This window comes from Muntiacus reevesi, chromosome 19, assembly GCF_963930625.1.
Source record: "Muntiacus reevesi chromosome 19, mMunRee1.1, whole genome shotgun sequence".
Taxonomy (NCBI): domain Eukaryota; kingdom Metazoa; phylum Chordata; class Mammalia; order Artiodactyla; family Cervidae; genus Muntiacus; species Muntiacus reevesi.
The window spans coordinates 56,569,688-56,594,683 of NC_089267.1; the positions used below are offsets into that span (position 1 = coordinate 56,569,688).

General features: G+C 46.0%; 2 protein-coding genes across 4 annotated transcripts in view; both read left to right on the forward strand.

The window, feature by feature from the left end:
* The window catches only part of MDN1 (midasin AAA ATPase 1), a 138,603-nt gene extending 121,690 nt beyond the window's left edge, over window positions 1-16,913 (forward strand). For all 3 annotated transcript variants that reach the window (XM_065911703.1, XM_065911704.1, XM_065911705.1), the window contains 15 exons: window positions 394-541; window positions 2,724-3,049; window positions 3,280-3,444; window positions 4,598-4,699; window positions 5,565-5,766; window positions 7,166-7,336; window positions 8,387-8,550; window positions 9,207-9,296; window positions 10,172-10,287; window positions 10,896-11,070; window positions 12,229-12,302; window positions 12,394-12,508; window positions 13,532-13,595; window positions 14,533-14,675; window positions 15,448-16,913. In XM_065911703.1, coding sequence (XP_065767775.1) covers window positions 394-541; window positions 2,724-3,049; window positions 3,280-3,444; window positions 4,598-4,699; window positions 5,565-5,766; window positions 7,166-7,336; window positions 8,387-8,550; window positions 9,207-9,296; window positions 10,172-10,287; window positions 10,896-11,070; window positions 12,229-12,302; window positions 12,394-12,508; window positions 13,532-13,595; window positions 14,533-14,675; window positions 15,448-15,636 — 2,244 coding nt within the window. In that variant the 3' untranslated portion in view covers window positions 15,637-16,913. The remainder of the gene's footprint in view (window positions 1-393; window positions 542-2,723; window positions 3,050-3,279; window positions 3,445-4,597; window positions 4,700-5,564; window positions 5,767-7,165; window positions 7,337-8,386; window positions 8,551-9,206; window positions 9,297-10,171; window positions 10,288-10,895; window positions 11,071-12,228; window positions 12,303-12,393; window positions 12,509-13,531; window positions 13,596-14,532; window positions 14,676-15,447) is intronic.
* Window positions 16,914-19,363: 2,450 nt separating this feature from the next.
* LYRM2 (LYR motif containing 2) lies at window positions 19,364-21,677 on the forward strand. Its single transcript, XM_065911706.1, has 3 exons — window positions 19,364-19,490; window positions 19,986-20,126; window positions 20,830-21,677. The coding sequence occupies exons 1-3, from the start codon at window positions 19,446-19,448 to the stop codon at window positions 20,908-20,910; spliced, it is 267 nt and encodes an 88-aa protein (XP_065767778.1). The 5' UTR covers window positions 19,364-19,445; the 3' UTR covers window positions 20,911-21,677.
* Window positions 21,678-24,996: the final 3,319 nt, after the last annotated feature.

A 24,996-nucleotide genomic window follows, 5' to 3' on the forward strand; every position in this document is an offset into this window, starting at 1 on the left:
TTGACATTCCAACGTAAAAATTGTAAGCATCCTGATAAAATTCCAGTGTGTGCTGGTGAATTGGGAGCAGAGACGCTGTATTCTCTCAGCATAAGGGCAGGTGGCCCTTGAGCAGTGTGGGCGCCCGCGGGGCTGGAAACCTGTGTGTAACTTTACGGCTGGCCCTCTGCGCCCATGGGCTCTGCAGCCTCGGGTCCGTAGCAGCCACACGTCAGCGTGGTGTCATAGCACATGTTCCCTGAAGAAGACCCACGGAAGCGGTCTGTATCCGTGGGCCGGCCTGCACCACTCAGACCTGTGCTGTTCAGGAGTCAGCTGTGTTCAGAGCTCATTGCGTGTGAGTGTTGTTCTAAAGTTTACTTTTATTTTCCCTGACCTCTCTGCTGCCCAAAGAGGGAATATGATGAGAACGAGGTGGACCCTTACCATAGCAACGAGGAGGAGCTGCCCGAACCCGAGGCCTTGGACCTCCCGGACAACTTGAACTTAGACAGTGAAGACAAGGAGGGTGATGGGGACAGTGACCGTGAAGATGGAGAAGGTGTGTCTTAGAGCATAAAGGGTCTGTTGAACGTCCCTGACAGTGAGCAGTAACTGACTGCTTCCCAGGCCAGCGTCATGGCCAGCTCGTTATCATGTCTGAGGAGTAGTTCCGGCTTGATAAGGTCACGCTTGTCCTTGTTGCGTTTCTCCTCTGAGGGGGCCTGACGCTGGTACCCAGCAGGCCTGTCTGCATCCGCCTGTCCTGTACCGCTCCGCCTGTCCGGGCCGTGCCGGCAGCACGGCGCCGCCTCCCTCAGGGGCACGTGGGCCCCTCTCACGGCTTGATGCAAACACTGCAGGCCAGGTAGCGCCAGGCCTCTTGTGGAGCCCACTTAGGGGCTTTCCTGTGAACGTTTTGTTTCATTAATCATTTTTGACTACACCACGCAGTTTGCTGGATTGAACCTGGGCAGCTGCAGTGAAAGCGCCAAGTCCTAACCACTGGACTGCCAGGGAATTGCCTCCTAGGACAGCTATTGATTGATGTGCTTATTTTGTGTGTTTAGGCTGAAATATGAAATCATGACGGGAAGTGAATTGAATAATCCCACGAGAACTCACTTGGCACAACAGTAAGCCAGTGCTGCTGTCACCCACTGCTCCCTCTGAGTGTGACTCCCTCAGGGAGTGCTCTCTGGAGTCGGGAGGGGGCGTAGGTGATGCTGCTGTGACAGAGGCCCTGTCACCGTGGGTAACCGGACAGGAAGGTCGCTCCAGCCTCACTCAGCTTCCCAGTGAGGCCGTTACGTACTTAGAGAGCATTAAAAACACACCATATCAGAACAAAAGGAGCAAATTACAAAAGAGTAAATGAGAGGCACTATTTATGTGAAAATCTGCTAAAAGATATAGTACTATAAATTGTTTATGGATGCATCAAACGTATGAAAACACAGAAATCATTAATGGTAACTTCAGGTTATGAGCTCTGAGGAAGTAGGAAGAGCAGAAACATCAGAACCCTGACAGTTGTGTCCAGAACTATTTTATTCCTTAAATACAAGTGACACATTTGATACACTTGTGGCAAAATATTAACATCTCTTAAGTCTGGGAGGTGAGTATATGGCTCTCATAAACGTAAAATGCGTTTTTCACATTTAAGGTATTTGATAACCTGTGCTCAGGACATTCTTCGCCCAGCGAGTCTCTAGTTCTCCTTTTTAAGCGTAGTATAAGTTGTTGCTTTTAAGGCGCTTTCATTACCTTATAGTACTGAAGCTTACTTCAACCTTAAATTCAGCAGTCAAGCAAGCATAAAATTAAAGTTCACTAAGAATCTAATAAGCTATTTTGCCCGAGAAAAATACCCAGGCTCATTTTAAGCTACTGTGTATATAAACTAAGAAGCAGTTACTGTGAAAAAGTTACCTTTATACAGTTCTTTCCATTTACAGTTACTGCAAAACACTGGCTGTGGTCCCTGTGTTACACAATACATCCTTGGGCCTATCTTACATCACCAGTCTGTACCTCACACCTCCTGCTCCTGTTACCCCGCCCCCCCCCCACAATGATAACCACTAGTTTTTTCTGAGTCTGAAGAAACAATTATTTTAAAGAATCATTTACTAACGAAGTAATTGATTTCTTATCCAAATTACAGAAAAGCTCTTTTAAACAAAACTTTTTCAAATAGGATTGTTCCCATTTGAATATATGTTGTGTATGGTAAGGAATGAATGATGTCCATCAGTTATTCATAATGATAATTGAAAATTAGACTAGCATTTCCTGTCTGTTCTGAAGTATTCCTATTGTGGTGGTGGCTTTTTGGATTTTTAGTGGATATCCAGTTGTATACAATATATAAGTATAGCGAAGAGCAGATGTAGCTGAATTCTTCTGTGAAGGGTGGGTCAGATAATAAACAGATCAGTGTTTGCCAGTCATAAGCTGCAGCAGAGTTGCAAATCCTCAGTTCTGCTCTTGTAGCGTGAAGTCAGCCATAGGTAATACAAAACGGATGGAGTAGACACATCGGTGAACCATTGGATGCAGTGGTGTTCCAGTATAACTACTCGCAGAAATATGTAGATGGCCAGATTTGGCCCATGGACCATAGTTTGCCAACTTCTGGTTTGAGAGTAATAAAAAGATGCTTGTATAACTGTATCTCATCTTCAGAAATCATATAGTTTAGTTTTTAAATTCTGCGTTCTTTCGTTTCATCTGTCCAGAAGAGAATCCTTTGGAAATTAAAGAACCACCAAAGGATGCTGAAGAAGCAGGTCATGAAGCTGAGGACATAAAGGAAGAGACTGAGGCTGATCAGGATGAAGGTCAGGGTCCACCCCAGCCTGAGGGAGGCAACGGTGAAGATGACACGGGGGAGGAAGGAGAGGAAGAGATGGATACCGGCGCTGACGACGGGGACCAGGCTGCTGCCGAGCACCCTGAAGAGGACGCAGAGGAGCCGCCACCGTCCTCGGAGGACAAGGACAAAGATACCAGTGAGGAGAGCGCAGAAAAGGACGTACCTGTTGACCAAGGCCTCCAGCCTCAGGTATCACGGCGGATCTGCCTTGTCCTCTATGAAGAGTAATAATGACGAGAAAAGAGGACCATCTTCTCTGTGGACCTCTGTCTTAGGATACTTTACCACGAGCAGGCGATAGCGCCAAGCAGTTCGGTTTGTGGCTGATCCCCTCCCTGCAGGCTCCTCTTGGTGAGGAGAGGGGCCCTCACTTCACCTTCTCCCCTCAGAGCGTTGAATGCTTTTTGATTTCCTTGCAGATGCAGGAAAAAGAAGAGGAGAACTCTGACATGGAGGAGCCGGTGCCAGAGCCCACGGACAGGAAGGAGCACGAGTCCCGCGGGCAGACGGGCTTGGAGAGCGTGCAGAGCGAGCAGGCCGTGGAGCTGGCCGGGGCCGCGGCCGAGAAGGAGCAGGGCCGGGAGGTGAGGCCTGCTCCCCGCCGGCGCCTCGTGGGAGGGCCTCCTCTCCCTGTGTGAAAGCCTGTTCGTTCGGCAGCAGCGGTTTCTGTGTAATGTTTTTTTGTTCTTAACATCTAAAACTCCAGCTCCCATTCTTTAAGAAAATGGTCGTACACCTGTATTTATATGGAACAAACCCCAGAATATTTTTACACACTGTATTTAAGCGATGTGCTTAATGAGAAAAAATTACGAGAGTGTCATTCTCTGTGGGAGAATCACGTTCAAATTCTGTTTTCGAAGCTCCTAAGCGAAGAAGGGTTGACTTGAGAGTTCATGCAGTGATATGGGTCTTAACAGTGCATCCTTTTTCCTTACTGTTCACCACACTGCCCAACATTTTAATTTAAAAAGCAAAACACTTCTTCATTCCTTGATGTGGGGTGATGTGTCTTTTGTGGCCGTAATTGGGGCGTTGGTAGTCTGGGGGGAGCCCTGGACGTCAGGGGGCTGCCGCTCAGTGCTGTCTCTGGCCCACTCCCTTGATCTCTCTGACCCCATTTTCTCAGCAGTAATTACAACTGTTTTTACCCCTCTTACCCTTCCAACCCATGTACTCAGCACCCGCTCATGAGGTGCTGAGCGTTTCATTGCTCTGCTAGATCTTCACAGTGGCCCTATAAAATAAATGCTATTGTTCTTACTGTGTTCTCCATTTTGCATCTGAGTTAAATAAGCCCCTGTAAAGTTAAATGACAGTCTCAAGGGCACCCAGCTGGTTGATGATGAAGCCTCGTTTCTGATTGAGGTCTGTCCCGCTTTCAGAGTAAGCCACTACCTCCTGTAGACAACAGCCCCCCCCGAGAGGGTGACAGGTCTCGGTGCTTCTGTTCCTGCCCACAGGCCAGGCGTCAGTGAGGGGGAGTTCCAGAGCAGACAGGCAGAGGTGGTCAGTCATCCCCTGGGCTCCCAAAGGCAATGATTCCAAGACCCCCACGGATACCCAGGCCCACGGCCGCTCGAGTCCCTCATGTGAAGTGGTGTGCATGGACCGCCCGTGTCCGTGGACTCAGAGGGCCGACCGCACGTGACTGAGGGCAGTTGTACGCAGTGCGGTCTGTGACCGGGTGCTGACTCTGCTTCCTGCCCCTCACTCTCTGTGGCTTGGATCTCACAGGAACACGGCAGCGGGGCTGCGGATGCAAACCAGGCAGAAGGGCATGAGTCGAGCTTCATGGCGCGGATGGCCTCCCAGAAACACACCAGGAAGAACACACAGGTCTCTGCTGCTCTTCAGCTAAACTTGGGTGAAGGCTGTGTGTAGATGATGCTCCAGATACACTGGCTGAAAACAAAATCCCAGCCTTTGCTGCCCCAGCACGTGGCAGCCTTGGCAAGAGCAGCAGGGCCGCCGGGCTTGCTCCCTTTTTCTTGGTGGGGACAGACCTGATCCCCTGATCCCGCGATGCGCTTGTTCTGGAGCCTGCGAGCAGGTGGTGTTGCCAGGCTACTAACCAGAAGTACTGTTCACTGTCCATTCTCTCCTGTGTTTGGGTTCTTTAATTCTGTTCAATTCTGTTCTGTCCCGTCCTAATCCTGTTTATTTAGCTGCATCGCACTGCCTGTGGGATCTTAGCGCCCTGACCAGGGATTAAACCTGGGCCCCAGCAGTGAAAGTGCTGAGTTCCAGCTGCTGCACCGCTGGCAAATCCCCTATTTTGTTTTAAATATAAGATTTTAAAAATGGGGTGCTATTTACGCATGAGACACAAAACCGGTCTATAGAAACCAATCTCCTGAAAGCTTCTGTTTTACCCCTGTGCTCACGCCACCCGAGGGCCTGTCCTCAGCATACTGGTGCTACCAGGCTTGCCTTCTGGGAGATTAACTGCATATGTAGCATATGTGTGGATGTGTGTGTGCGCCTGTGAGTGAGTGTCTCTTTGCCTCTTTGCCTTTATTTCAGATATAAAAGTGTATCAGAGATTGCTCTGTATGTGTAGAGATCTTCTATCAACAGCTGCATTAAATTCCACTCTTGTATGGCTGTACCTAATTTATTTAATCAGCCCCCTGAGGATAAACGTTATTTTTATTCTTTTTGTATTACAAAGTTCTGGTGAATTTCCTCATATTTCCCACAGAGTTTTAAGAGGAAACCTGGGCAGGCCGACAACGAACGCTCCATGGGTGATCACAATGAGCGTGTGCATAAGAGGCTGAGGACCATGGACACCGAGAGCCATGCCGAGCAGGGCCCGGCCCAGCCCCAGGCGCAGGCGGAGGACGCAGAAGCGTTTGAGCACATCAAACAGGCCAGCGAGCCCTACGACACACAGACCTACGGTACGGAGCTGGGGGCCCTCCTTGCTCATCGAACTCTGAGCACTTATGCTGACCGTGTGTCCGCCAGGTGTTGTTACAAAGTCATCTTAGGAGGGAGGGGAAGGACTTTTCAAACGAGTTTCCATCTAGTAAGAACTGGGCGGGTATACAATTTGGTTTTGAAATAAAGATATCTGTAGCCAAGTGCAGGGTTTCAGTGCTCAGGGTTCTGGGTCTAGTGTAAGCCTTTTGAATATTATTGGTGACAGTTGGCTATCCAAACCCAGCACTGGTCTCAGGGATCTGAGAGCAGACGTTTCTTCACTCCCTGCAGAGGTTCAGAGCGTAAGTGACAAAGAAAAGAAGATCTCAGTATGGGATATCATTCAGTCTTCCCCTCTGAGCTCTCTGGGTGACTTTTCACTGTTTCGTTCCTCATGTGGAAGCTGGTATTGATTATTATCAATGACACAGAAAAGACTGCTTTCCTGTGGATTACTTCTCTTCCTGTCCCCACCTTTAAGAAAAATGAAGCAGACTTTTGAACTCTGTGGGAGAAGGGGAGGGTGGGACGTTTTGAAAGAACAGCATGTATATTATCTATGGTGAAACGGACCACCAGCCCAGGTGGGATACATGAGTCAGGTGCTCAGGCCTGGTGCACTGGGAGGACCCTAAGGAGTCGGGTGGGGAGGGAGGTGGGAGGGGGGATCGGGATGGGGAATACGTGTAACTATATGACTGATTCATGTCAATGTATGTCAAAACCCACTGAAATGTTGTAAAGTGATTGGCCTCCAACTAATAAAATAATTTAAAAAAAAAAAAAAAAAAAAAAAAAAAGAAAAATGAAGCAGAACTGATGATGACTGCCATACGTGGGGTTTTATGTTGTGCCTAGCACAGTTGTGAGCTTTGCGGCCTGATCATGGAGCTCCTCTGGTAATCTTTACGAGCTAGGGTATCTGCATTTTCTAGATCAGCATCCTGAGGCCAATGAGGTCTAAGAACTTGTCCAGGGTCACGATGCTGGGATATCCACGTTGTCTTTCTGTGCCTCCCACCCTCTGCTTCATCACTAGTTTCTCCCCCACGACTTGGCCCTGAGGATAATCCATTAGCTGCTCTGAGTCATGTGTTCAGCATGTTTATTCTGGTTCAGTCTCTGATCACAGCAATAAAAATCCAGCAGCTAAACATCCTATTCTGTGGTCACAGCTATGGTTACACTATATCCTTATAGTTTCTGGGGAAAACAGGGAAATAAGACACTTGGGTCAACAGCTCACAAGCCAAGTACTGTGTCCAGTGTCCAGGCCACGTAACTAGTCAGTGGTAGAATCTCTGACCAAAAGCACACCCACTCTCAATGACTGTTCTGCAAAGAGCTCCGCTTTTTACATGTACGCTTTGTTGGCAGATGTGGCCAGCACGGAGCAGCAGCAGTCTGCAAAGGACTCCAGCAAGGCTCATGAAGAGGAAGAGGTGGAGGACACCTCCATGGACCCGGAGGAGCAGGAGGAGCTCAGAGCGCTGGACGCAGAGCCGCTCAGGCCAGAGGAGGTCAAGTCGGGGAGCATGGCCCAGTCCGGTGAGCGAGTCTGTGGCGGACACCCCCTTCCCACCTGAGCTCTGTGACTCTCTACTGTCGTCTCGCCTGTCCTGTTCTTTTTACGTCCTAACCTGTGACTTAGATACTCATTTGCCCATAGTAACCCCCCTGTACACGCTTCCTTTGGGAGCAGAAAGGTGGGGGAGTGGTGTTACAGGTCCCCGACATTCACAGGGAAGCCCAAGCTCCAGACAGAACCCTGGCAGTCTTCTTTAAATACGTAGAAGAAAAGAGAACAGTGCACACGCTCCAGTTATGACCAGAAGAGATGGTCTGATTACTAGAGAAACAATATTTTTAATTATAAAATACACAGTGTTAGCATAAAATGCAATAAATGTTTAAAGAAATAGGGTAAATGCATGTGAGAAAGTAACACTAACTTATGACATTTTATAACTGTTCCATTTCATAACCGACCCCAAGTGCTATTAAAAGGCAGTTCATTTTTTTTATGTATTCAACACACATGGAAAAAGAACATCGGCGATGAAATAAATGCAAATTCAGAGTAGCCTGCTAAATTCACCTGCTGCTGCTTGCTGCTTCTCAGGGGCATGAGAACTGCAGCTGCCGTTATGGGGCAGGAAAGACATAGCTCTCTGATTGGATCGTCCTTGATTCAGATCCAGATTTTGTCTTACGTACTTTATAGGTGGAGGCAAATTATTTGTCTTTGACACAGCTTCCTCATCTATGAGATAGAACTATGATTTTATTTTTTTATTTTGTCAGTGTTCTGCATGCACACAGTTTAATGGATCACACAGTTCTGCAAGGCTTGTCAGGGTAAAACCATCTCTCCTACCTTCCCCTCCCCAGAACACAGCAGGGTCAGGAGAGAGGGGAGTTACGGGAGTGTGAACTGGCAGTGACTGTCTCAGAGAGAGAACACGGGGAGCTGACATGTTAACGTGCTGGGAGGTGGGTGAGTGACGTCTGAGCGACTGTAGGATTGACGTGTGACTGAGGGCTCAGTCTTAATGCTGATGTTATGGTAAGTAAAACTCGGTCCTTGTGTGAGAACAGGCTCTGAAGAGATGGAGATGGAGACCCAAACTGTTAAAACAGAGGAAGACCAAGACCCCAGGACAGACCCATCCCACAGGGAGACAGAGAATGAGAAGCCAGAGAGAAGCCGAGATTCCACCATTCACACGGCTCACCAGTTTCTTGTGGACACGATTTTCCAGGTCCTAAAACTGTAACAGATCACCACTTTAATAAGTTGACAGTATGGAGTTATAAGTTGCTTTTAATTCTTTAGAACTTGATAAGCGTCTGGTTGCTTGGGGGCTTCATATCGCATCAGTGTTCCAGGAAGCACTGTTGGTGTGACACCCTTCTGAATGTGTCAGGTAGCTGAGGGGTGTTGGCAGCTCTCCAAGCAGGACAGCCGGTCCCAGGGTCGCTGGGGGAGGTCTGCGTCCTTACCTGGCCACGGTGGGGGGCGTTCACTAGCCTTGTGTTGGGAGCCTGCAGGTCAGTTAGGTTTATTTTGGTTAAGCAGTAAGCATCTTTGACTTAATGCCTTCATTTAGAAGGAGCCAATTAATAGTTTCCCAAACTGTTTGACCTAATGGTAGCCTAGATTAATCAAAGAACATTTCTGTTATTGATACCTTCCAGGGTACTTTGGGACTTACTAAATGTTCAGAATTTCCTTTATCCATCTTACCCTCACAAAAATGGGAAGGAGAAGAATAGCTGTCTGGCATCTTTTGTGCCATTAAATTTGCTCAAGCTTTGCCTCTCAGTGGGAGTTCATACTGCAGGGAAGGAGGCACCCGGGATAATGAATTAGTGACTCCCATCTGGTCCTCCTCTCTCTGTGACTTTTCCCTCTTAGCCCTTCTTAAAAGACGTCAATGAGCTAAGACAGGAGCTGGAGAGACAGCTGGAAACTTGGCAGCCACATGAACCTGGAAATCCAGAAGAAGTGAGTCACTGGTCTTCCTACTAAACACCTTGACTTTCCTACGACACAGCACACTTAGTAGGTTCTTAACTCCACTTAGCTTGGTGAGAGCGACTGAGGATACGGAGAATATAATTTTAACGTCTGCTTTGCCACTGGATGTGCAGCTTAATTAAAACAGAAAAACCGACGTCTCATATTTTAGCTTCCATCGCTCACTCTGTAATGGAAGTAATAGAGGTGGCAGTGGTTGGGGTGTGGGACAGAAGTCTGGATACCGTGTCACCCTCTGAACAGACCACCCGGAGAACTGCCAGCTCATGTAAAGGGGAGTGTCGGTTAACCGAAAATTTCCTTTTAGTGAGCTTGCATCCTAAATTTACTGTGTATATGTATACACAGATATATCTCTTATCATCGTTCTCATCACATGTATGTAATGACTGATGTGCCTTAATTGGCCTTAAAAAAAAAAAAGGAGCTTTGTGCCCAGGAAGCACAGTGTTACGTGTCTGTCTTGAGAGATTTGCCCTTGTACTGTTGCTTTTGAAACAAGACCCTGAGAGCACATGATTTAAGTGGCTGGATCTGCTGACACCGAAATTAACCATCACAGCTCCCTCTTTGTGAAGGGTACACAGTATGTACCCCGTGTAGGAGGTGTGAGTGAGGCACTGACTGGCCATGAATTCCAGTCTTTCACTGCCTTACGGTTTCGCTCTTTCTCTCTGGGACTGTGAGTTCATGGCTTTGGTGGCAGAGGAGACATGGTCAACCAGGTGACTCGGCTCGCCGAGAGAAGTACGTTGTTTTCTGCTTTGCTTCAAGCCTCGTCTCGCTGTGATGACCTTGCTTGGCTCTGACGTTCTAAAGGCACCTTGCATGTGTCGTCACAGGAGAAGGCCGCCGCGGAGATGTGGCAGAGCTACCTGGTCTTGACTGCGCCTCTGTCACAGCAGCTGTGTGAGCAGCTTCGTCTCATACTGGAGCCGACCCAGGCCGCCAAGCTGAAGTGAGTCTCCTCCACTGGAGGCTCTCGCGGCGCCCGGGAAGATGCCAGCGCCGCCTTTCCCGCCGAGCTCAGCACCTGCCAGCCGCAGTGCTGGGGTCCCGGCGGCCACTTCCGCCGCACGGGCGCCCGTGTGGCATCCTCACCGTGTGCCCATGCTGCTGGCTCTGCAGAGAGGCTTCTGGGGCTGGGTAACGGCTGGGGGGAAGGCTGGCTGACGTTGGGCGTGTGCGCCACTCCTGCTCTCCATGCGGGGTCACTCGCTCACTGCACGCATCACTCACCTATATCTTCCCAAAGTGGTATCCACAATCAGTTTTAGAACAGAAAAGGGAATCCAAGACTTAACATTCAATGCAGACATTATTTTTTTCCTTTTTAAAAAGTGTTTTACATTTTTTAAATGTTAAAAAAAAAAAAAACCCTAATCATTATTGCCACATACATATCTGTTTTTTTTTCCTGGCTGCTGATCAAGAAGATCCCTGCAGTCTCAGCCGACAATAATACTTGATTGTGCCAGGACACTGGTTATTTGGTGTAACTGGCTGTCGGGTACTGTTACTGTGCTTTTAGCTCTAATCTTTGTTCTGTTTGGTTAAATTAAACAGAGGGGACTATCGAACTGGGAAGCGACTGAACATGCGGAAGGTCATTCCCTACATTGCCAGCCAGTTTCGGAAAGACAAGATTTGGCTTCGAAGAACCAAGCCCAGTAAACGGCAGTACCAAATCTGTCTGGCTGTCGACGACTCTTCCAGCATGGTGGACAACCACACCAAACAGGTAAGGAGTAAGCGGCGCAGTGGCGGTTTGATGGGCCACCCGGATGCATCTGTGTTGAATGTGGTCTGGACAGAAAGCACTCTGGAATACCAGTTAGTTTTGAGAATGTGATACCATATTCGAGAAGACCTAAACGTTAAAGAGTTTGAAAGCAATTTCAGGATGTCCCAAAGACTGTGGTCTCTTAGATTGTAGATCTTTTAGACTGTTGTACTTCTTACCCTTGCTGTGCAACTGTCTAGCTTCAGGGTATGTCAGTCTGACAGGTTTATTTTCCACAAAACACGATGCACTGTACTCTGAGACCATGCACAATTTAGTACCTGACACCTCTGATTTTTCTAAGAAAATGTCTTCAGCATACATGTCTTTAAGTCTGTGTAGAGTCAGTGTTCTGTCGGTAGTAACAGGGCTGAGGAGCCTGGGTAGAGCTCCTCACATGCCCACCCCCCGTCACGGACCTGTAGAGTGGTGGGGCTTCTGCAGTTGATAGCCAGCACAAGCCAGTGAGTGACCTAAAGTCTGTACATACACTTTGCTGGGAAAAAAGCATACATCTAAACCTGGGTTCAGGACTCAACTCCCCACTTAGTACATGACTTTGGGCAGGTAATTTCACTTCTTAAAAAAGGATTATAACAATACTTAACTCAGACTCGTTGTTATGAAGACTAAATGAAATAACATATATAAAGCACTCGGTTCAGTGCCAGGTACTTGATACATGTCCAGTAGATGTTAGTTGCTATAAATATCATCATCTTTTCAATTGAATTTAAATTCTAAAACTATACTGTCATGTATGCACAGAGTACAATAAATTGGCTAATAAAATCTTTTATCCATGAGAGATTGTGTAGTCAAAAAAGCAGGGGGAAACCACAGTTTATGGGCCAAGTTCCTGGAGATCACTTATTGGGTGATGCTGAAGCAGACCTTTCCTACTGCTTTAACGGATACTGGGTTTGGCGCCTGTGGCATCAGCCAGGGCCTAAGACTACCAAGGCCTCTGAGTTGGTGAACAGCCATATTGATGGTGTTCCCAGGTGCCATGCCAAAAAAACAGCGTTTCCTGTGAGACTCATGGTATAAAGAGTTGAAAGGCATTGGTGTCAAGAATACCCTGATGCCTTCAGCCCTCTGCTTTCTGTTTCACAGCTTGCCTTTGAGTCTCTGGCCGTGATTGGAAATGCTCTCACCCTTCTAGAAGTCGGTCAGATTGCGGTATGCAGGTAAAGCTGCCTTTTAATCCCTTTGGGAAAGCCAACCTTTTTTGGCTTGACAAAAAGTAACTCCCATTGTATTTGGTTTTTCTCCTCCAAGTTTTGGAGAGTCTGTAAGGCTATTACACCCATTCCACGAACAGTTCAGTGATTCCTCAGGGTCCCAGATTCTGCGGCTCTGCAAATTCCAGCAAAAGAAAACCAAGATTGCTCAGGTAAGTTGATGACATCGCATGTCTTCTGAAGTTATTTTCTGGCATGAAAGTGGAAGTCGCTCAGTCGTGTCCAACTCTTTGCAACCCCGTGGGGTATACAGTCCATGGAATTCTCTAGGCCAGAATACTGGAGTGGGTAGCCTTTCCTTTCTGCAGGGAATCTTCCCAACCCAGGGATCAAACCTAGGTCTCCCGCATTGCTGGCAGTTTCTTTACCAGCTGAGCCACAAAGGAAGTCCCTTTTTTTCTGGTACAGGAAAAACATAATTCTTTAGGACTCTCTCCTCCCTAATATGGTAAAATTTACAATAGAGAACAGTCCTAAACCTCAGACGTGTTCTACTGCAACAGACTCTTCTTTGGCATCCGTTGTTACATACAGTGTGACCTCTTTCTCTGTTATTCAAAGATCATTTCACTTTGCATCATTGAATTTTTGGCTCCCTACTTTTTTGAGCAGTTTGGAGCATTTTAGGAAAATGAACCACCTCCCAGTACGCTTATCAAGTGGGTCAAGGCCAATTTCTCTCCACCATTTCGCCTACGGAAATGATGTGAAATAAAGCTAGTGACTTGCTCAGGGTGGCATGGGTTCAGAACAGTATAGGATAGTAATTCTCTCCTGATTCCTATCTTAATTTAACTTCCTTCCTTATGGACATGTTGTGAGGGTTTTTTTGCCCTTTTTTGCTCAGTTATTTTGCTTTCTTGAAAGACAGCTCTTTGGTTCATTTGGGGAGTTATTGGCTTCCTGTCCCCCAGAGTAAGTGTTTTTCCCCCCCCTTTTTGGGTTTTCTAGTAGAACATGAGTGGGGTATATGCCAGGGACACAGGTCTAGGCTTGAAATGCCAGCACCCAAGGTAAATGCCAAGTGCAAGCCTTCTCAGTCCTTTGCGGGCGACTGGGACAGTTTGGTTCCTACAGATTTGAGACGTTCACATAAGTGCCAGATGTAATTTCAGCCTCTGTGACAATGGAAGAGTTAAATAGTTTCTAATTGTCTGGTTCTGGTTCTGGTTTAGTTTCTGGAGTCTGTAGCCAGCATGTTTGCAGCCGCTCAGCAGCTCTCACAAAGCGCCAGCCCAGGTGAGCTATGTGTTGGTCTTGTTAACAAAACATGCTTCCGTTCCTGTGTGATTTGCAAATTGCCTGTCTCACTTCAGTGTACCCATCACCACATTTTCAAGTGTATGCTCTATAGGAAAAGACATGAAGAGGGGGTGATGGGAGGTATTAAACATTCATGGAATTTTTTATTTGGTAGATTTGAGTTCACTTGAGAAAGGAAGGAGCAAGGGGTGTGGAATTAAATGGGAAGAGTATTCTGTAGTATCTTACTAACAAAGGAAAGCAGAGGAGGATGTAATTCAGAAACCAGCTAATCCATCTGTGATTGATTGGACTTTCGCAGCACACAGGTTCTAGCCCTTTCCTAAATCCTCCATTCTGACTGTACCTGTTGAAGCAGGTCATGCATTCACGCCTTTCAACACTTGCTAATTTTCAACGAAAATATAATGTGCTAAAAAATTTTCAACATTTTTATTCACTCTTCATTTTAGTGGTCTAGTCTATTTAAGTTTTGTTTAAATGAGTCAATTTCAAGAAGAAAAAACCCACAGAATTTAGGTACAGGAAACTGACAGAAATCTGAAAGATGCAGTTCCACCTTTCTGATTTGGGTACTTTTCTAATGGTCTGCTCAGGACTGCTCTTTTTATACTTTCAGTCTATAAACATGTGTTTTCATTCTCACATGTTGTTCTACAACAAAATGGATCTAAATGTGATATACCCCCAAAGCCCTGTTGGGAGACTGTTCTGTTGACAGAAGTGTTGGCACAGCTTTGTCGCTGCCTCACACGTCCACAGTAGTAGATGTGATTGGAGACCCTCTCTGTGCCAGAATTCATCAGCTTCAGAACTGTTGGGTTTCACTAGTCCAGAGAAAGCCTGCCTAGCTTGTCTCGCCGTGGTAGTTCCCGAGTGGTTTGAGATCCCCCCTGCTCTGTGTTCCTTCCAGAAGCCGCCCAGCTCCTCCTCGTGGTCTCTGACGGGCGCGGCCTTTTCCTCGAGGGCAAAGACAGGGTCCTAGCGGCGGTTCAGGCCACCCGAAGCGCTAACATCTTTGTTATTTTCGTTGTGTTGGACAATCCCAGTTCACGGGTGAGTGACTACTAAAAGCCACTTTTCTGGAGATAAAGTGAGAATTCCCTCCAAGCTGTTGTATCTGAAAAATGGCCTGCGTCTCACCATCATACTGAGAACTCCTCTAACACCCACGGCATCCTGAAGGGCGCTGTTTGAGGCATCTTATAGTTAAGTTCTCATGTAACTGCGCAGTGACTCAGTGATACAGGCATGGTTATTCCCACGCTACAGCAAAGGACAGACACGGAGAGATTGTAGGTAACGACTTGGAAGCCATGCATCCTAGAGACCACCCTCTGAACCACTCACTGCGCTGACTGTGCTCTGGGGGGTCGTCTCCCTCTGCACAGCGTCACCACTGGCGTCGCAGCCTTTGTGACGGGCCCTGTCCGCTGGAAACACAGCCAGCCCTTTCTAGGCACTTGTATCTCAGCAGTGCCCTCCTCAGAGCAGCAGGCATCACTGGCTACATGAAAGGTATCCACAGGCGGGTCTGTTCCAGGGCAAGTCCCATCTCTCCAGGTCCCATTAAGGCCTACATAGCGAGTTGAAGACTTAACGTGAATTATCCAAGTAGAGAATAGGAAACACCATCACAGGGTGATGAGGTTTGCTCATCTACCCCTTTCCTCCCTTTTGGTGTCCGTTCTCCTGGAAGGGATACTCAGAAAGAGATCTGCCTCTTCCTTAATAAGAGCTACTTTAATATGCAGGAACCTATTGTCTGTAAAAGAGACCATGAAAGAGCTGATTTAATTTTTCTCTTCAAAATGTCTTCTGTCGCCAGGATTCTATCTTGGACATCAAGGTACCGATATTCAGAGGGCCTGGAGAAATGCCTGAAATCCGATCGTACATGGAAGAGTTCCCATTCCCATTTTACATAATTCTTCGCGACGTGAATGCACTTCCCGAGACGCTCAGTGATGCGCTGAGGCAGTGGTTTGAGCTGGTGACGGCCTCGGACCACCCGTAGAGCAGGACCACAGTCCCGAGTGAGGCTTGTAACTGCGCCCAGAATGTGACACTGCTTGCCAGGAGCTCCCTTCTGGAGAACTGTTTCTGCACTCCTAGCTCGAAAATGGTATTTTATCTTAGACCTGATTTATAAACATTCACCACAAAAAATGATCGCAACCTAAGTTTCGATTTCAGGGCCTAAAGAACACTCTTCGTGCCCCCTGCGGTGCCGGGGCTCCGGTTCTTACACCCGGGGCAGTGAAGCCACAGCAGCAGGCGTCTCACAGCTGGGGCGGCCTGGGCCCAGGAGGCGGCTGCACCCCACCCGCGGGCCCAGCTGCCTGCCTCCCCTCCCGGGGACCCTGGACGCCACCTTGAGGAGATGCTGCCGGGAACACGGACTGTGCCAGGCCTCTGGACAAAGGCCTAAATAAAGGGAGTGTCCCTTCTGACTCTGCACTGTGGCTTAGCCGTGCTAAGTCCGCAGTGTGTACCCAAAAGCCGTCAGATGGCTAGGACAGCTCCAGTTTATTTTTAGAGAGTCAGTGTATTTTCTTACCGTGCTTCTTGTGACAGGAACTACCTTCTCTCCAAGGGTAGGAACCTCATGCTGTGTGTTCTCATAAAGCAACCAGACATCAGGGGAGCCCAGATCCTCAGAGAATGACCCTTGGGTCGTGTATGAAGGAAGGGGCTTTTCCCAGTCCTCCTTCACCTTTGCTGCTTCGGGAGACTATGCAATGATGGAAAGATGATTTTCCCTTTGTTTATTCCATCCTCTCAATGCCACAGTTCCTGTTGTCGTAGTAATTTATTTCTTTAGTTCATTTTTTCTTAACAGTTAAGAGGAAGAACCATTCCTCACACTGCTTTCAAGCTGAACTGAGCCAGGGTCATCCTGGAAAAGAAATGCTGTGTCAGAAGAACTGAGCAGCCAAACCTCTTTCCCCAGTCAGAAATCCACCAGTGGTTTTTCGGCAGTTTTTTATTTACTTGGCCAAAAAGCAGTGCTTAAGTACTTGAAACTGTGCTGTATTCTATTTAAGCTCTGCCTGTCCAAATGTCCTTTTGCAGGCGACACGCCAGGATGTCATCACCCATCTCCGTGTGTGTTACAGTTACACTGTGAAGCTTGCCACCCTTCTGAGGTGGTCCTCAAAGACACAGACTGCTTGTTGTTGTTGAACCAAGTGTCCTAAAGCATGTACCTGAGGTTATATCACTTTTTTATTCTAAAAAGCTATGCAGCTTGTATTCTGAAAAGTATTAAAAAGTATACCACGGTTGATGTCACTTATGACCATTCTTAATGGAATATGACAAGAGTGTAAAAGGTGCGCGAGGGGTCTCGACTGCTGGATCAGGCGGCGGTCACTAGCGTATGCCGTGTGTCATGACCTGCAGCTCCAGTGCTGACGTCAGACAGCCCCAGCGTCTGTTTCTTGTGTTCATGTCTGGTGGGTGAGCCTCAGCACACTGGCCTCAGGGCAGAAGAAGGATGGCAGGATGGTGGCTTGTAAGGGTACTACTCCAAGATGAGTTCTGAGAGGAAGAGATGTGTCCCTGGCCAACGGCCTCTGTGGGGCAGGAAGTTTAATCTTCCTGCAGGGAGGTAAGAACCAACATTATGACTGACGCAGTCCATCATGTCTACCTTTAACCGACAGGACCAGCGAGGCTGCAGCCTCCCAGCTGGTATACCAACACGAGTGATGGCCTTGGCCCCAGGATAGCCAGCAAGGTGGCACAGAAGAATTTCAGTGAGCAGGTTACCGAGGTGTGCCATTCCAGTTTGTGTGGTGATGGGGAAAGGTTGGGAAGCACAGCAGCGGACGCAGGAACTGGGGGCTTGGTCAGGAAGCGTGACATGCTGAGTCAGAGAAGCAGCCGCCGTGGATGCCTGCTCACTCACTCTCGCACGTGGAGCTCAGCCCTTCCGTCCGCCTCACCTTCCGCTCCCATCTCCATCCAAGCCCCAGTCTTGTCAGGTCTCACTTCTAGACACTGATCTTACTCTGCCCCTTCCCTTTTGCTGTCCTCTGTGCTGGACTGCAGCTGGGGCTCTCAAAATGTAGCTCAAACGACTAATCACTGCCAGCTTCACTCCCTCATACGGCATCCTTGGAGATCTTTCTGAACTCCTGTGAAGAAGGTACTATTTGTTGTTTCTTGGCCTAGCTCCCTTGTCCCTTCTCTCCCGCATCCCCACCACACTATTTGATGTGCTCGGCAAACCACAGGAGCCCTAGAATCTGCCGGTGTTCTGTGTGTGCTTTGCGTGGAATTCTCTAACCCTTTGCCTTTCTGAAGAAGACTGCGCTCAGATAAGCCCTGGAAGAAGAAGGCGCCCCCCTGGCAGGAGCCTTGACAGCATCTCTAATACTACCTTAGACGTATGTCTTCCTACCCTAAGAGTGATTCTGAAAACAGAAGGCATATATGACAACAGCATTTCCAGTGTCTGGCTTAAGGGGATGTTTCTGGATGAAAAGAAGAAATAGTATAAAAATGTCTGTTCTCACGTTACTTTATAGATTAAGATTCTAAGATGATCTAAAGGAAAGTGACAAAACATCTGTAAAGGTCATACAGAAGGTTAATAGACACTTCCAAGATAATACAGAATAGTATTACTGCTTCATGAAAACAACAAAAACCTGGATGAAACAGCTGTAAGGGTTACTCAGACCCTAAAAGAATTTACCAAGACCATCACAAAGCCCAGGAAGATGAATGAGTGGTTAATAGTGCTGAAATTATAGTTTACAACTGGAAAAGAACTTATATCCCCAATATGCTATAAAACAAAATTCCAGGTGGAGTAAATATTTTAAACATGAGCAATGAAAATTTTTTAAGAATTAAAGAGAGAAGGTGAAATTGAAAAGAATCAAAATATAGAAAATAAAGACAGTGTGTAGTGACAAAGCTATATAAAAAAGATCAAAATTTTTGAAATATGGCAAACTGCATATAAAATTAGAATAAAAGTCTAGGTAGTCATAAAGGGACCAAAGTCATAACAATTCACAAAATAAGTGTAACTGAAAGTGACAAGGGATATTTCACTAATAGTTAAAAGGAAAAAAAAGTGAATTGTTAATTAGTAGACAAGTTTTCAGGCTTTGCCTGCATGCAAGAGACTCGGGTTTGATCCTTGAGTCAAGAAGATCCCCTGGAGCAAATGGCAACTCACCCCGGTATTCTTGCCAGGGAAATGACAGGGACGGAGGAGCCTGGTGGCCTACAGTCCATGGGATTGAAAAAGGGTGGGTTATGGCATCACCATTATTCACACAATGCCTGGTAGTGGCCATCAGGGTGCTTACATGAGCTCGTATCTGTTCTCAGGGCGCTACATACAATACTACAGTGACAACTCCGGTAGATGCTATCGTTTCACTTTAGAGATGAGAAAACAGGCGGGTACACACACACAAGTACACAACTAGGGCTAGGATTCCAAGTCAGCAAATCAAGTAGGGATGCCCAGGGAACCAGCCGGTAACTACTGAACATTTAAGGCCGTATTTTAATTCGGAAGTAGGAGGGATTCACTAACCTCTTCCAGTTAATACAAGCTAAGCGCCTACAGAGTGTACTGACCCGAGCACGCAGGAACCGTTACCCCATTTCTCTGAGGGAAAACAGGCGAAGACAAAGCGAAACTGCCTCGGGCTTCCCTTCGGACCAATGGAGCGCCGGGTTCTTCAGGGGCGCACGCGCAGCAGGCCGTCTCCCAGGAAACCGGCTTCGCCCCGCCCCGCCACCCCCACTTCCGCTCCTGCGCGCCGGGGCTTCGGGGAACCGCGCTGTCGGGACGACATGGCCACCTCCCGCCTGCCCCCAGCGACGCTGACGCTCAAGCAGGTACCAGCTGTTCTCGCGGGCCTCTCACGGCAGCACTTCTGGGTCTGAGCTCGATTCTCCACCGCTCCCTCCACCCCTCCTCTAGAGCGGGCCTGAGGGACGACGGGAGGAAGCCCCGAGGCGCGCCGCCCGCTGATTGGCTGGGGCTGGGGGCGGGGCCTCGCGCCGGGACGGAAGGCGCCGCGGGGCGGGCCGCTCTCGGTTCGCTGAGGCGAGAGGCTGGCAGCGGTCTGCTCTCCAGCCCGGCTACGTCGTTGCCTGCTGACGCACTGTAAAGACTCCTCTGTCGCTTGTACCCTTTAAGGGTTCCTGTATTTGACAAAGGAGTAAACAGTCCAAGTAAATTTCTTGCCGTTTTCTTAAGGGGAAAAATGGTTTTCTTTCCTCTTTTTAAAATTGAGGACCAAAAAAAAAAAATTTGAGGACCAAAGAGAAAAGAACCCACTGAACTCACGATTGTGCAGCTGTAATTGCGGTTTCTCCTCTCCTGTGCAGTTCGTAAGAAGGCAACAGGTTCTCCTCCTCTACAGAAGGATTTTGCAGGCCATTCGGCAAGTTCCAAATGATTCTGATCGCAAATACCTGAAGGACTGGGCAAGAGAAGAATTCAAAAGAAACAAAAGTGCCACGGAAGAGGTGAGACCAAGATCACTAGTGAGGGAAGACCCTGACCCTTTTGTACTGATTAGTGAGTGTTTTTTTTTTTGTAAGTTTATACGATATCTTGGAATATCTACTGAAATACCGCCAGGCTCCTCTGTCCATGGGGTTCTCCAGGCAAGAACACGAGTAGGTTGCCATGCCCTCCCTCTCCAGGGCATCTTCACAACCCAGGGGTCAAACTCTCTTCACTTAGGTCTCCTGCATTGGCAGGCGGGTCTTCACCTGGGATGCTTGATTACTGAGCTCTTATAAAACTTTAGTAGCTGTCTTGGAATATGTCACTGAAATGATATATCTTGATCATTGCTCTCAATTCACTGGTTTTTCACTTAACTGGTATTTTAAATTTTAAAGTGTTTGTTCTGTCTACACTCTACAGTGGCATCACCCAACTTTTCTGTTAAACCAAATATCTGCATGCACACACACAAAAAGAGATAAATATTACAGCATGGTGGTTTGGGAAGTATGTTTGGGATATATGAAAGCATGTCAGACAATGTACACCCCTGATGGTTAATTCTGGGCTTTCCTAAAGTACAGCGGTTCCAGTTCTCAGTATTAATTCTTAATTTTAACAGATGAAATGGTAAAGCTAAAAAAAAAAAAAAAAAAAGGATAAAGCTGTACCTTGTTCTACCAATTAAAACTGACCAGATTTCACTTTCTTCTACAGGATTCAATCCGGATGATGATTACTCAAGGCAATATGCAGCTCAAAGAGTTAGAAAAAACACTTGCTTTAGCCAGATCTTAACTACAGCATTGTTCTGGAAGGTTTTCAAAGTCTCCATATGTTTAGTTGAGCTTAGGCTCAATCATGGGCAGCCCAAAGCCAAGTGAAACTGTTTATATGCAGAACCCTTGAGCAAAATATCAGAACATGGAGCATAGCATATGAGAGAGAGCCAAGAAAACTGCATCAGAGCAATTGTCTTAGCACGGAAAAACACACCCGCTATTTTGAAAATGTTTTTGGATGTGTCAGCAGTATTTTGTAAGAAGTAAAAATCAGTCCAACAGATAGCACATAAAAAGATGTTCAACACCATTATCAGTCATCAGGGAAATGCAAATCAAAACCACCAAGAGATGCTGTTCACATCTACTAGATTGCAATTAAAAAGGGAGGTAGCTGCAAATGTTTGTGAGGATAGAGAAACTGGAACCCTTATACATGGCTGGTGGGACTATAAAATTGCGCACCCACTTTGGAAACAGGCTGTCCAGTTGCCCAAAGGGTAAAACAGCATCATTCATAAGAGCCACAAAGTGGACAATCCAAATGCCTATCAACTGATTAAGGACTAGGTAAATATTATTTAGCAAACGAAAAGGAATGAAGTACTGATCCGTGCTACACCTGGATGAACCTTGAAAACATTAAGAGGCCAGTCACCAAAGATTACATATTGTCTGATTCCATTTATGTGAATGCACAACTCAATATACTAAAGTCTGTTGAATTGTACATTTTACATGTATGCAAATTATCTCTCAATAAAGCCATTTCCCCCACCCTGATTTCTTTTTGTGTAAGTCAGTAAAGCTGTTTTAAAAAACTGTTAGGTGTAGGGCTGGAGGTGTACTGACCTCAGGAGACAGTCGAGCTTCCTTGGAAAGTCTTTCCGTGTTATCCCTCAGGGTTGTTGAGGCATGTCGTTCAGATGTTACCATGTCTGATACTCAGAGGACTCTGAAGAGATCACCACAGGGAATCTAGAACTTTGTTGGAAAGAGGAGAGAGACTTAATGAACCTTCCAAAATGAAGAGGCAGTTTCTGGACAAAACAAATACAGTTACCTTAACAGCCATGAGGAAAGTAAAATAAATCATTAAGGAAGCTCCTCAGTGCATTAGACTCTGCCCCGCTAACAGGGAAAAACAGTCTGAGGAATATCCTGGATATAAGGTTGACTTCAGGACCCTTGAAAGAAACCAAATGTTTAACAGTTAATTCAGTGAAAGTGAAAGCTCACCAAAGAGGCTGGGATTGGCAGTTCATCTACAGAACAGATCTAAAAAGTTAATCCAAGGGTCTGAGCAGCACCTGAAAGATGTAGAACTTCTGCAGGATGATAAATCTGTATAAACTGGTGGTGTGTCAGTAACCGGCATCCCAAGGCCCACCTTCACCTCCCACAGCTTCAGAGGCCACAAGACAAAATAATCTGAATATTCTTCCACAGGGGAATGTGGACATTTTAAACGCTTGCATGAGCCAGTTTTTATCTAGATGTACTTTAGGCCAGCCATCTGATGAACAAAAGGAAAAGCATTTGTGAACGGTTTCTGAACAAAGAACAAACTTAGAAATATTTATCCTTTTCTCCGTGTGGCATGATTGACATAGATATGGAAATACAGGCTGTCTCTAGTTAATCTAAAATCTTGAAGCTAAAAACCATCCTTTATGAAGTGTGGCAGTCAGTGACTTTGATGTTCATCCTAGCAGTGGTGTATGTCAAAGATGTGAGAGCATTTGTGGTTTGTATTTGCAAGAATCAAAAGACCACAGACTCCCCCAAGAAAACTTAACTTGGTTTAAAGTGGATAAAACACACAAAAACTTGAATTTGCATCTTTCCAAAGCTAAGATCATTCTCAGGGATAAGCTTTTCCCTTCATCTCTAATGAACAGTTTGATTTTATGTGTTCACTTACAGCTTTATCTCCTCTGAATTTTAAGTCAAGTCTGTTGTTTAGCCTAAAGGAAGATTTATTTAGCAATTTCCTCTCACACATAGAACCTTGGTCATGAACTAAGAAACTGGCCAAAAGAGAACTGCTGGTGAAACATCTGATTCATCATCTTTATCACTATTTTGGATGAGGCAAATTAACTCTCTGGGTATTCCTGTAAACTAGCTGTCATTCAGTCACTAAGTCACGTCCGACTCTTTTTTCGCTCCATGGACTGCATCACGTCAGGCTTCTCTGTCCGCCACTGTTTGCTGGAGTTTGCGCCAAGTGCCTGCCCATTGAGTCGGCAATACCATACTATTGTTGACTGTTTGTTCCCAAAGTTTAAGGTTTAAACGTCCGATTTATGTATATCAACTACAGTAAAGGCTTCCCTCATAGCTCAGTTGGTAAAGAATCTGCCTGCAATGCAGGAGACCCGGGTTCGTTTCCTGGCTTGGGAAGATCCCATGGAGAAAGAAATGGCAATCCACTCCAGTATTCTTGCCTGGAAAATCCCATGAACAGAGGAGGCTGGTGGGCTACAGTCCATGGGTTTGCAAGAGTTAGACACGACTTGGCAACTAAGCCACCACCACCACTACAGTAAATCAGTCTTTTTATATTAGAAGTTTTTTAAATACAAAAGCTTTCTAGCACATGACAAGTGGTTAAGGCTATTATTTATATTTCTGACTGCCCTTCCTCTATCACTGCCCCCATTCCAGTTGCTATCAGAGTCTGAACTGCACGGCACAGGCCTTGCCTGTGTCTGCCGGGACGGGTGACTTTCCAGTGTTCGAGGAAGGCAAGACGTCCTATTTCCTGGAATTTTTTTTGCTGCAGTCACGCCTCTCCTCCACCCAGGAGAAGCTGAGTGGCGGAGAGCCAAACTTAAATAACTCAATTATCTTTTATAGAAATGTAAGGAAAATTCAAGTAAAACAACCAAAAGGAAGCAACTTACATCTATATTGAAAAAAAAATAAGGATTATGTAGAGTAAGACCGGAACAGGATCAAAAGGAAGCTGTCCTTCTGTGCCAAACTGGGAATCACCTCAGGCTGTTTCCTTCCTTGAATCAGACTTTGAGAAATACCTTAAGGATTAAATGAAATTTACTTCTTCTGTTTGCTAAGAAGAGTAAATCACTTTGACCCAGTCCATTTTGTTCCTTTAAAAAAGTGCTTTGCTGAACAGTGGCTTGCTTCTGTGTGTCTCATGGATTTAAGTCAGTGTGTTCCCATTTAGTCACATTTGGCTAAGTGGTAGACAAAAAGAATATTTCTCCTTAAATAAAATGACAGATGAAAAAATATTCTTCATAAATTTCTCATTGGTAAGACATATTCTAAAAGTCCATTCGTGTTTTTTTTTAACTGATTTGTCCTTTAAGTCTCAATTGATTGGCTTTTATATGATAGGAAATACATTTAGCTTTTAGAAACTGTTAGTAAAAAAAAAAAAAAATACATTATCTTAGCCTGCACACAATGAGGTTTTGTCCCCTTCTCCTTTGTTCAGTATTTTCCAAAAGGTCAACAGTTTAAAGAAAGCATTTTGTTTAAGCTTGCACTGAAAAATCTTTTCATGTTACAGCAGGCTTAAAAATGTTTTTATGTTTTCATGCAGTACACCTGATCTCTCCTTTAAAAGCAAGTGTATTTAGTCTAAATTACATTCTTATAAAAACAAGGTGAAGGGTGGTTAGATGAAAGTACTCCTTCAGGAACCATAAAATTTGGTCAACCACACAAATGAAACTAGGCTGAACAAAGTATTCTCACTTTCATTCTTTAAATACAGGATATTTAAATACAGGATATTTTCCATAATGTTGAGAACCGTATTTAATGCTTGGAAGAGAGATAAGTTCAAGGTGATAAAAATATTAAATAGAATATAACATACCTCTCAAGCTTCAACTTTTGACTGAATCAACTCTTGACTGAAAAAAAGAAGGTATAAACATGAAACACCCCTTCCTTGATTTTGGGCTCCCAAAGTCTAAAGTAAAATTAAAATATTCAATTGATCACAGATATTTACTACACTCAATGCAATAATGCACTAACAATTGAAAAAAATCCTGCAATATTGTACATCTTCTCTGTATTTTACATTATCTTCCCCACAGCTATTGAGAATTCCAGCCTCAGT